This window comes from Phyllobates terribilis, unplaced genomic scaffold (genome assembly GCF_046119375.1).
Source record: "Phyllobates terribilis strain yellow unplaced genomic scaffold, ASM4611937v1 Scaffold_12__6_contigs__length_324123572, whole genome shotgun sequence".
NCBI classification, from domain to species: Eukaryota; Metazoa; Chordata; class Amphibia; order Anura; family Dendrobatidae; genus Phyllobates; species Phyllobates terribilis.
This window is the reverse complement of record NW_027362772.1, coordinates 72,764,591-72,777,610: the sequence shown is the minus strand read 5'-3', so window position 1 is coordinate 72,777,610 and position 13,020 is coordinate 72,764,591. Positions and strand designations below refer to the sequence as shown.

The 13,020-nt window shown below is 43.5% G+C and overlaps 1 protein-coding gene across 2 annotated transcripts in view; it reads right to left on the bottom strand.

Moving 5' to 3' along the window:
* LOC141172115 (interferon regulatory factor 3-like) overlaps positions 1-13,020 on the bottom strand; it is a 46,779-nt gene that overhangs the window by 14,452 nt on the left and 19,307 nt on the right. For both annotated transcript variants that reach the window (XM_073655971.1, XM_073655972.1), the window contains exons 6-7: positions 11,600-11,755; positions 10,223-10,306 (exon numbers count right to left, since the gene is read on the bottom strand). In XM_073655971.1, the coding sequence (XP_073512072.1) occupies positions 10,223-10,306; positions 11,600-11,755 (240 nt within the window). The remainder of the gene's footprint in view (positions 1-10,222; positions 10,307-11,599; positions 11,756-13,020) is intronic.

Genomic DNA, 13,020 nt, shown 5'->3' with positions numbered 1-13,020 from the left:
GGAAGGGGGGCATATATACCAGGATGAGGAACATACATACCAGGAAGGGGGCATATATACCAGGATGAGGAACATGCATACCAGGATGGGGGACATATATACCAGGATGGGGGACATATATACCAGGAAAGGGGGCATATATACCAGGATAAGGGACATATATACCAGGATGGGGGACATATATACCAGGATGGGGGACATATATAGCAGGATGGGGGATATATACACCGCGTGCAGAATTATTAGGCAAATGCGTATTTTGATCACTGATACTTTTCATACATGTTGTCCTACTCCAAGCTGCATAGGCTTGAGAGCCAACTACCAATTAAGTAAATCTGGTGATGTGCATCTCTGTAATGAGGAGGGGTGTTGACTAATGATATCAACACCCTATATAAGGTGTGTTTAACTATTAGGCAACTTCCTTTCCTTTGGCAAAATGGGTCAGAAGAGAGATTTGACGGGCTCTGAAAAGTCCAAAATTGTGAGATGTCTTGCAGAGGGATGCAGCAGTCTTGAAATTTCCAAACTTTTGAAGCATGATCACCGAACAATCAAGCGTTTCATGGCAAATAGCCAACAGGGTCGCAAGAAGCGTATTGGCCAAAAAAGGAGCAAAATAACTGCCCATGAATTGAGGAAAATCAAGTGTGAAGCTGCCAAGATGCCATTCGCCACCAGTTTTGCCATATTTCAGAGCTGCAAAGTTACTGGAGTATCAAAAACCACAAGGTGTGCGATACTCAGGGCCATGGCCAAGGTAAGGAAGACTGAAAAATGACCACCTTTGAACAAGAAACATAAGATAAAATGTCAAGAATGGGTCAAGAAATATCTTAAGACTGATTTTTCAAAGGTTTTATGGAGTGATGAAATGAGCGTGACTCTTGATGGGCCAGAGGGATGGGCCAGAGGCTGGATCAGTAAAGGGCAAAGAGCTCCACTCCGACTCAGACGCCAGCAAGGTGGAGGTGGGGTACTGGTATGGGCTGGTATCATCAAAGATGAACTTGTGGGACCTTTTCGGGTTGAGGATGGAGTGAAGCTCAACTCCCAGACCTACTGCCAGTTTCTGGAAGACAACTTCTTCAAGCAGTGGTACAGGAAGAAGTCGGTATCGTTCAAGAAAAATATGATTTTCATGCAGAACAATGCTCCATCACATGCATCCAACTACTCCACAGCGTGGCTGGCCAGTAAAGGTCTAAAAGGAGAAAAAATAATGACATGGCCCCCTTGTTCACCTGATCTGAACCCCATAGAGAACCTGTGGTCTATCATAAAATGTGAGATCTACAGGGAGGGAAAACAGTACACCTCTCGGAACAGTGTCTGAGAGGCTGTGGTGACTGCTGCACACAATGTTGATCGAAAACAGATCAAGCAACTGACAGAATCTATGGATGGAGGCTGTTGAGTGTCATCATAAAGAAAGGTGGCTATATTGATCACTAATTTTTTTGGTTTTTGGTTTTGCATGTCAGAAATGTTTATTTCTAAATTTTGTGCACTGATATTGGTTTACCTGGTGAAAATAAACAAGTGAGATGGAATTATATTTGTTTTTTTATTAAGTTGCCTAATAATTCTGCACATTAATAGTTACCCGCACAAACAGATATCCTCCTAAGATAGCCAAATCTAAAAAAAACCCACTCCAACTTCCAAAAATATTAAGCTTGGATATTAAATTAGTCTTTTCGGTTGATCAATAATAAAAAATAATCCTCTAAAATACAACTTGCCTAATAATTCTGCACACAGTGTATATATATTAGGATGGGGGCCATATATACCAGGATGGGGGACATTTATGCCAGGATGAGGCCCAGGATAAGGGACATATACGTATACCAGGATGCGGGACATATATACCAGGATGGGGGATATATATATACCAGCATGGGGGATATATACCAGGATGAGGCCCAGGATAAGGGACATATATACCAGCATGGGGAATATATACACCAGGATGGGGGATCTATATACCAGGATGAGGCCCAGGATAAGGGACATATATACCAGGATGGGGGATATATATGCACCAGGATGATAATATATATATATATATATATACACAGTACAGACCAAAAGTTTGGACACACCTTCTCATTTAAAGAAATTTCTGTATTTTCATGACTATGAAAATTGTACATTCACACTGAAGACATCAAAACTATGAATTAACACATGTGGAATTATATACTTAACAAAAAAGTGTGAAACAACTGAAAATATGTCTTATATTCTTGTTTCTTCAAAGTAGCCACCTTTTTCTTTGATGACTGCTTTGCACACTCTTGGCATTCTCTTGATGAGCTTCAAGAGGTAGTCACCGGAAATGATCTTCCAACAATCTTGAAGGAGTTCCCAGAGATGCTTAGCACTTGTTGGCCCTTTTGCCTTCACTCTGCGGTCCAGCTCACCCCAAACCATCTCGATTGGGTTCAGGTCTGGTGACTGCGGAGGCCAGGTCATCTGGCGTAGCACCCCATCACTCTCCTTCTTGGTCAAATAGCCCTTACACAGCCTGGAGGTGTGTTTGGGGTCATTGTCCTGTTGAAAAATAAATGATGGTCCAACTAAACGCAAACCGGATGGAATAGCATGCCGCTGCAAGATGCTGTGGTAGCCATGCTGGTTCAGTATGCCTTCAATTTTGAATAAATCCCCAACAGTGTCACCAGCAAAGCACCCCCACACCATCACACCTCCTCCTCCATGCTTCACCGTGGGAACCAGCCATGTAGAGTCCACTCGTTCACCTTTTCTGCGTTGCACAAAGACACGGTGGTTGGAACCAAAGATCTCAAATTTGGACTCATCAGACCAAAGCACAGATTTCCACTGGTCTAATGTCTATTCCTTGTGTTCTTTAGCCCAAACACTGCTTGTTGCCTGTCCTTAGCAGTGGTTTCCTAGCAGCTATTTTACCATGAAGGCCTGCTGCACAAAGTCTCCTCTTAACAGTTGTTGTAGAGATGTGTCTGCTGCTAGAACTCTGTGTGGCATTGACCTGGTCTCTAATCTGAGCTGCTATTAACCTGCGATTTCTGAGGCTGGTGACTCGGATAAACTTATCCTCAGAAGCAGAGGTGACTCTTGGTCTTCCTTTCCTGGGGCGGTCCTCATGTGAGCCAGTTTCTTTGTAGCGCTTGATGGTTTTTGCAACTGCACTTGGGGACACTTTCAAAGTTTTCCCAATTTTTCGGACTGACTGACCTTCCTTTCTTTAAAGTAATGATGGCCACTCGTTTTTCTTTACTTAGCTGCTTTTTTCTTGCCATAATACAAATTCTAACAGTCTATTCAGTAGGACTATCAGTTGTGTATCCACCAGACTTCTGCACAACACAACTGATGGTCCCAACCCCATTTATAAGGCAAGAAATCCCACTTATTAAACCTGACAGGGCACACCTGTGAAGTGAAAACCATTTCCGGTGACTACCTCTTGAAGCTCATCAAGAGAATGCCAAGAGTGTGCAAAGCAGTCATCAAAGCAAAAGGTGGCTACTTTGAAGAACCTAGAATATAAGACATATTTTCAGTTGTTTCACACTTTTTTGTTAAGTATATAATTCCACATGTGTTAATTCATAGTTTTGATGCCTTCAGTGTGAATGTACAATTTTCAAAGTCATGAAAATTCAGAACAATCTTTAAATGAGAAGGTGTGTCCAAACTTTTGGTCTGTACTGTAATATATATATATATATATATATATATATATATATATATATATATATATAGTGCCTACAAGTAGTATTCAACCCCCTGCAGATTTAGCTGGTTGACACATGTGGAATTAACTTGGCATTGTGACATTTGTACTGTAGATCAGCCTGGAAGTGGGAAATGCCCTGCAGCAAATTTTTTTTTTTTTAAAAAACGTTAAAAGTTAATTCAGAGTGTCATTTATTATTCAACCCCTCAAACCACAAGAATTCTGTTTGGTCCCCCTAAAGTATTAAGAAGTAGTTCAGGCACCAAGAATAATGAGCTTCACATGTGTGGATTAAAGATCTCTTTTGCCAGCCTTTTCTGACTATTTAAGACCCTCCCCAAACTTGTGAACAGCACTCAGACATGGTCAACATGGGAAAGACAAAGGAGCATTCCAAGGCCATCAGAGACAAGATTGTGGAGGGTCACAAGGCTGGCAAGGGGTACAAAACCCTTTCCAAGGAGTTGGGCCTACCTGTCTCCACTGTTGGGAGCATCATCCGTAAGTGGAAGGCTTATGGAACTACTGTTAGCCTTCCACGGCCAGGACAGCCTTTGAAAGTGTCCTCCCGTGCCGAGACCAGGCTTGTCCGAAGAGTCAAGGCTAACCCAAGGACAACAAGGAAGGAGCTCCGGGAAGATCTCATGGCAGTGGGGACATTGGTTTCAGTCAATACCATAAGTAACGTACTCCACCGCAATGGTCTCCGTTCCAGACGAGCCCGTAAGGTACCTTTACTTTCAAAGCGTCATGTCAAGGCTCGTCTACAGTTTGCTCATGATCACTTGGAGGACTCTGAGACAGACTGGTTCAAGGTTCTATGGTCTGATGAGACCAAGATCGAGATCTTTGGTGCCAACCACACACGTGACGTTTGGAGACTGGATGGCACTGCATACGACCCCAAGAATACCATCCCTACAGTCAAGCATGGTGGTGGCAGCATCATGCTGTGGGGCTGTTTCTCTGCCAAGGGGCCTGGCCATCTGGTCCGCATCCATGGGAAGATGGATAGCACGGCCTACCTGGAGATTTTGGCCAAGAACCTCCGCTCCTCCATCAAGGATCTTAAGATGGGTCGTAATTTCATCTTCCAACAAGACAACGACCCAAAGCACACAGCCAAGAAAACCAAGGCCTGGTTCAAGAGGGAAAAAGTCAAGGTGTTGGAGTGGCCTAGTCAGTCTCCTGACCTTAACCCAATTGAAAACTTGTGGAAGGAGCTCAAGAATAAAGTCCACATGAGACACCCAAAGAACCTAGATAACTTGGAGAAGATCTGCATGGAGGAGTGGGCCAAGATAACTCCACAGACCTGTGCCGGCCTGATCAGGTCTTATAAAAGACGATTATTAGCTGTAATTGCAAACAAGGGTTATTCCACAAAATATTAAACATAGGGGTTGTATAATAATTGACCCACACTTTTATGTTTAAAATTTAATAAAATTCAACTGAGCAACATAACTTTTTGGTTTGTAAGATTTATGTTTCTGTTCATAAAACCTACTCTCATTTGCAGTTTGAAGGCTCTAACTTATTTGCATCTTATCAAACCAGCTAAATCTGCAGGGGGTTGAATACTACTTGTAGGCACTGTATATATATATATATACAGTACAGACCAAAAGTTTGGACACACCTTCTTATTTAAAGATTTTTCTGTATTTTCATGACTATGAAAATTGTACATTCACACTGAAGGCATCAAAACTATGAATTAACACATGTGGAATTATATACTTAACAAAAAAGTGTGAAACAACTGAAAATATGCCTTATATTCTACGTTCTTCAAAGTAGCCACCTTTTGCTTTGATGACTGCTTTGCATACTCTTGGCATTCTCTTGATGAGCTTCAAGAGGTAGTCACCTGAAATGGTCTTCCAACAATCTTGAAGGAGGTCCCAGAGATGCTTAGCACTTGTTGGCCCTTTTGCCTTCACTCTGCAGTCCAGCTCACCCCAAACCATCTCGATTGGGTTCAGGTCTGGTGACTGTGGAGGCCAGGTCATAAATCCCCAACAGTGTCACCAGCAAAGCACCCCCACACCATCACACCTCCTCCTGTTAGAACTCTCCTGTTGTTTTTTTTCTAGTTTGCTGGTCACATGACCTTTTTTGCCTATTTATCCGGCTCCGCCCTCCTGGCCTTGCTGGACTTCATTGTATTTACTACTCTTGAGATAGCTTGGTGCTCTGTTACCGTTCTCTGTTAGTTTTGCTAGGTCTTCGGACCTCTATGTTCTTTGTTGTGTGTTTGTCTTTGACTGCTACAATTTCTGCTAGGAGGTGTCAAATTTTATCCCAGTCCCTAGTTCTTGTAGGGATCCCTCCCTTGCATCTATAGGTCTTCGTACAGACTAGCCGAGGACTTTAGCGGGTCTGATCGCAGGATCAGGTTCCCCGTTACATCGTAGGGATCAGTTTAGTTCTATTGTAGGGACAGATCTCCTGTCTTTCCTTAGTGTTTGTAGCAGATCATAACAGTAAGTCCAGCCCAAAAAAAAAAATTTCTCTAAGGAAAGACCTCCAGTTTTCCATCATGGTCTCGGTTCAAGATTTGGCTCAACGCTTGCAGGGACTCTCTCTGGAGGTGGCCGAGCTCCAACAACACGTGAGTAGCTGTTCTGGAGCACATTTTGTGGAGCCAAAGGTACGTCTGCCTGATCTATTTTTTGGTGAACAACAAGATTTTTTTTCTTTTAAAAATGCTTGTTTATTGTATTTTCGTTTAAAACCCAGATCCTCTGGTGATGAATCACAGCGCATAGGGTTCATAATGTCACTTTTGCGCAAAGATCCCCAGGGATGGGCCTTCTCTCTCCAACCTAGTGATCCGTGCTTTAGATCAGTGGATAGCTTTTTTTCTGCTTTGGGTTTGTTGTACGATGATCCTGATCGTGTCTCATCTGCTGAGTCTGAATTGAGACATCTGAGGCAGGGATCAGGTAATGTGGAAAAATATTGTTCTCACTTCCGTCGGTGGTCTGCCCAGGTGGGGTGGAACGATTCAGCTTTGAAAAGCTTGTTTCTTGCAGGGCTAGGTGAAAGGGTTAAGGATTTGCTGATTGCTTATCCCACACCTGGAAACTTGCAGGAGGCAATGGAATTAGCTATACGGGTGGACAGGAGACTGCGTGCAAGGGTTAATGAGAGCAAATCCTCTGCTATGTCAACTCAGAGTCCTGAGAGGGTCTGTGCTGACAAAGGAGAGCCGATGGAGATTGGGGCGATGGCACCCCACTCTCAGGAAAAAGACCGCAGGCTTTCTGAAGGTTTGTGCTTCTATTGCGGAAATTCTGGTCATTTTATTAAGAACTGTGTGCTTCGTATGAACAAAGAAAAAAAAATGGTCAGTCATGAACGTATAGCCTGTTTAAATACTAAGGGAGTATTCCTATCTGCTACTACCGCTGCTCAGGATGAATTAATTGAATTTCGGGTATTTGTGGATTGTGGTTCTACTCTGAATGTGATTGATGGGGGATTCTTGGAAAAACTTACATTAAAACCTAAACCTTTGTCATCCCCTATTGCTGTGGTTTCTGTTGATGGCTCTCCTTTGAAGAGTGTTACTCACAAGGTCTGTGAATTTCCCCTCACTATTAATGGTATTCATCAAGAGAATTTGGATTTGGTAGTATTAAATAATTTGCCTTCTCCAGTAATTTTGGGGTTGCCCTGGTTAAAATTGCACAATCCTGTACTGGATTGGTCTACCAATGAAATTAAGTCCTGGAGCCCTAAATGTTATGACAAGTGTTGTAACGGACGTATTGCTGCGGGGTTGCTTTGCCCTCTGGAGGTTCCTAGTGCACCTTGGACACATCTGGCTATGGACTTTATTACTGACCTTCCCCCCTCTGAAGGTTTCACGGTCATCTGGGTGGTCGTGGACCGTTTTAGCAAGATGTGTCACTTGGTTCCCTTCATCAAACTGCCTTGCGCTAAGACACTCGCTAAGGCCTTTGTCAAGGAAATTGTCAGACTACATGGCGTTCCTACTGACATTGTTTCTGATAGGGGACCTCAGTTCATGGCTCGTTTTTGGCGTGCCTTTTGTGACAGGTTGGGAGTTCATTTGTCGTTTTCATCCGGATATCATCCTGAGTCTAATGGCCAGACAGAAAGAAAGAACCAGGATGTTGAGGAGTTCTTGCGTTGATTTGTGGCAGACAATCAAGAGGGGTGGTCTGAGTTTCTGCCACTTGCTGAATTTGCTCTTAACAACCAAACATCCTCTTCTGCTGGGTGTTCGCCTTTTTTTTTTGTTGTTCTGGGAGACATCCGTCTTTTGGGTCATTCTCCAAATTGGTATCGGCTGTGCCTGAGGAGGAGAGTTTTTCCGGTGATTTGGAGAGAGTTTGGACGGATGTGCGTGATAATCTTCAGGAGGCTAACAAAAAATCTAAGAGGTACTTTGATAGGAAACGGCAAGAGGTTTCGTTTGCTATTGGTGACATGGTTTGGTTGTCCTCTAGGAATCTGCGATTGAGGATGCCTTCTAAAAAGTTGGGTCCCAAGTTTGTAGGGCCCTTTAAGGTGCTTCAGATAGTTAACCAATCTGCTGTTAGGTTGGAGGTTCCTACCTCCTGGAAGATTAATCCGGTGTTTCATGTTTCTCTGTTGAAAAAAGCTGATGTGTCGGTTGGTGACGCCTCTGCCACTGTTCCTCCGGTGGTGGAGGACGGGGAATATGAAATTTCCCGCATCCTAAATTCTAGACAGTATAGAGGGAGCTTGCAGTATCTCGTCGCTTGGAAGGGTTTCGGACCCGAGGATAACTCATGGGTGAGGGCGGATGACGTTTCTGCTTCCAGACTTGTCAGAGCTTTTCACAGGAGGTTTCCTGATAGGCCCGGGCCTAGGGGATCCGGAGGATCCTCTTAGAAGAGGGGGTACTGTTAGAACTCTCCTGTTGGTTTTTTTCTAGTTTGCTGGTCACATGACCTTTTTTGCCTATTTATCCGGCTCCGCCCTCCTGGCCTTGCTGGACTTCATTGTATTTACTACTCTTGAGCTAGCTTGGTGCTCTGTTACCGTTCTCTGTTAGTTTTGCTAGGTCTTCGGACCTCTATGGTCTTTGTTGTGTGTTTGTCTTTGACTGCTACAATTTCTGCTAGGAGGTGTTCAACTTTATCCCAGTCCCTAGTTCTTGTAGGGATCCCTCCCTTGCATCTATAGGTCTTCGTACAGACTAGCCGAGGACTTTAGCGGGTCTGATCGCAGGATCAGGTTCCCCGTTACATCGTAGGGATCAGTTTAGTTCTATTGTAGGGACAGATCTCCTATCTTTCCTTAGTGCTTGTAGCAGATCATAACACCTCCTGCATGCTTCACGGTGGGAACCAGGCATGTACAGTCCATCCGTTCACCTTTTCTGCGTCGCACAAAGACACAGTGGTTGGAACCAAAGATCTCAACTTTGGACTCATCAGACCAAAGCATAGATTTCCACTGGTCTAATGTCCATTCCTTGTGTTCTTTAGCCCAAACAAGTCTCTTCTGCTTGTTGCCTGTCCTTAGCACTGGTTTCCTAGCAGCTATTTTACCATGAAGGCCTGCTGCACAAAGTCTCCTCTTAACAGTTGTTGTAGAGTTGTGTCTGCTGCTAGAACTCTGTGTGGCATTGACCTGGTCTCTAATCTGAGCTGCTGTTAACCTGTGATTTCTGAGGCTGGTGACTCGGATAAACTTATCCTCAGAAGCAGAGGTGACTCTTGGTCTTCCTTTCCTGGGGCGGTCCTCATGTGAGCCAGTTTCTTTGTAGCGCTTGATGGTTTTTGCAACTTCACTTGGGAACACTTTCAAAGTTTGCCCAATTTTTCGGACTGACTGACCTTCATTTCTTAAAGTAATGATGGCCACTCATTTTTCTTTACTTAGAATTTGTATTATGGCAAGAAAAAAGCAGCTAACAGTCTATTCAGTAGGACTATCAGCTGTGTATCCACCTGACTTCTGCACAACACAACTGATGGTCCCAACCCCATTTATAAGACAAGAAATCCCACTTATTAAACCTGACAGGGCACACCTGTGAAGTGAAAACCATTTCCGGTGACTACCTCTTGAAGCTCATCAAGAGAATGCCAAGAGTGTGCAAAGCAGTCATCAAAGCAAAATGTGGCTACTTTGAAGAACCTAGAATATAAGACATATTTTCAGTTGTTTCACACTTTTTTGTTAAGTATATAATTCCACATGTGTTAATTCATAGTTTTGATGCCTTCAGTGTGAATGTACAATTTTCATAGTCATGAAAATACAGAAAAATCTATGAATGAGAAGGTGTGTCCAAACTTTTGGTCTGTACTGTACATACACCAGGATGGAGAACATATACATATATCAGGATGGGGGGCAGGTCCAAATCTTGTACCTAGGCCCATTGGACTCTAGTTATGCCACGGCCTGGAGTTATTATAAGCCAAAATAGTTTATGAATTATCTAAAAACTGTAAGATTTGAAACAGAAAAAATTACCGAAAGTGTTATTTGGGAAAAACTGATTCATTATGTCCTGCTGCGCGGAAACCTGTGTCTCGGATGGAACGGACTGAACTGGTCCTGTAAATATAAAGTAGAAGAAAAGACATTATGGAAACTGAGATGTAGAGGTTTACTGAAATAAATATTGTGAGAGAAAAAAAAGAAAACACACACAGATTGTAAAAATAGGAGAGCAACCCTATAGTAGTAGAGAATTAAAGGGATTGTCCACTGTTGTGGACAAATTTTTCTTTTTACTGAAATGCACGTAATTGGAGCTGACATTGATTTTTGCGTTTGGGTTTCGATAAAAATTTGGAACCGTTTGCCTTCTATTGCCTATGTAATGCATTGTTTATTGCTGGCTGCAGAATGAGTTCACTGAGAACCTGTCAGTGAGCTCATTCAGATTGAGTTGAGGAGACTGTAATTCCTTTATCTGTCTCTTCTCAGATGATTCATGACCACAGAACACATCAAAGTTGAATGTCTTGAAAAAAAAGAGCCTTTAAAAGCCAAGTGGAGCCAAATTTTTAACTAAACCCAATGGCAAAAATGATTTTTCAATCCAAATACCAGCATTTTCACGAAAGAAAAAAATTCAATAACGATCCCCAAAAGGTGGACAACTGCTTAAAATTTACTAGACTTTCCTAAAACCTAAGAAAGTTGTGTTTGGGGTTGCCCTTGACTAGAGTTGTATTACCTGACACAACCTGTGTATAAGAGCGGCGCTGTTTTAGGAAACCAAGAAAATGACTGAATAGAAATGAGTAAGAAGAAATTTCGAAAACTTGGCAGAAGAGGAAAATTCTGCATAAATTGTACTATGAATGTAGAGATGTAGGTAAGACGTACAAAAAATGCTAACATTCTGGTTTTACTGGCTAAGGATCACAAACCCAAAGGAATACGGGATCCTTCTCTTTGACCTCTTAAAGGGAATCTGTCAGCAGGTTTTTGTTATGCAATCTGACAGGAGCATGATGTAGGGGCAGAGACCCTGATTCCAGCCATGTATAACTTAGTTTTCGGGATTCAGTAGTTGTGATAGAATCCCCGTTTTCTCTGCTGCAGATCTAGCAGAGCTCAAAATGGTGAGCTCTCTATAACCCTGCCCACACCACTGATTGGCTGCTTACTGTGTACACTGTGCATAGGCAGAAAGCTGCTACGGTTACAGCAAGACTCAGCAAGCACATTTTTGCCCACTGGAAATAATCAAGAAGGTTCTTACTGAATGACAGCAAGCAGAGGTCTTGAACGCTGTGAGGTATACATATATACATATCAATAATAGTACAGAAAAAGTAGAGCACTATATTTGCTGTGGATCTTTATAGCAGGGATGATTCTTCATACGCCACTTACCGGTTTGCTCTTCATAAACTGAATATGATAAATTGGTATCGTAGACAGGACTGGCAACAGCACCAGCCAAATACTCATCGGGAGACATGTTATTATACCAGTCTTGGCCTTGGGTTACAAAAGGGCTTGGCAAATCTTCAGGAGCACGGTACAGATCTAGAAATAATGTAAATGTACAGTTATTTGTGTATTGTGTATAGGGCAGGGTCATTATAAAATATTTCTGAAGAGTTTGGTATTTCCTGTATGTGGAGCTGAAAGTTCAGAGCCCAGTTTGGAAGCAGCAAGTTCAGGGCTCAATTGTGGAGCTGCAAGTTAAGAGTTCAGCTGTGGAGCTGCAAATTCAGAGCTTAGGAGTGGAGCTGAAAGTTCAGAGCTTAGCTTTAGATCTGCAAGTTCAGTGCTCAGTTGTGAAGCGGCAAGTTCAGCGCTCAGTTGTGGAGCAGGAAGTTCAGAGCTTTGTTGTGGAGCTGCAAGTTCAGAACTCAGTTGTGGAGATGGAAATTGGCTCAGAAGTGCAGCTGCAAGTTCAGAGCTCAGTGGTGGAGCTGCAAGTTCAGAGCTCAGTGGTGGAGCTGCAAGTTCAGAGCTCAGTGGTGGAGCTGCAAGTTCAGAGCTCAGTGGTGGAGCTGCAAGTTCAGAGCTCAGTGGTGGAGCTGCAAGTTCAGAGCTCAGTGGTGGAGCTGCAAGTTCAGAGCTCAGTGGTGGAGCTGCAAGTTCAGAGCTCAGTGGTGGAGCTGCAAGTTCAGAGCTCAGTGGTGGAGCTGCAAGTTCAGAGCTCAGTGGTGGAGCTGCAAGTTCAGAGCTCAGTGGTGGAGCTGCAAGTTCAGAGCTCAGTGGTGGAGCTGCAAGTTCAGAGCTCAGTGGTGGAGCTGCAAGTTCAGAGCTCAGTGGTGGAGCTGCAAGTTCAGAGCTCAGTGGTGGAGCTGCAAGTTCAGAGCTCAGTGGTGGAGCTGCAAGTTCAGAGCTCAGTGGTGGAGCTGCAAGTTCAGAGCTCAGTGGTGGAGCTGCAAGTTCAGAGCTCAGTGGTGGAGCTGCAAGTTCAGAGCTCAGTGGTGGAGCTGCAAGTTCAGAGCTCAGTGGTGGAGCTGCAAGTTCAGAGCTCAGTGGTGGAGTTAGGCTGTGTGCCCATTATGTGTTTTTCAAGCGTTTTTGCCGCAAAATTTCCACAGCGAAAACGCTTAAAAAACGCCTGGTAATACGTGCCCCATGGTCCCCAATGATAATCCGCATGTGTTGTGCACATGCTGCGGAAATTTCCGCTGCGGATTATCATTGTGGAAAAATACGCAGTATGTCCATTAATTTTGCGGACACGCAGCGTAATTGCCGCCATTGACTTGCATTGAAACACATATTATCCGTGTCAGCACATTTGCATTCATGGATAATATGCGTTTCTATGTGCGGATGGTACCCGG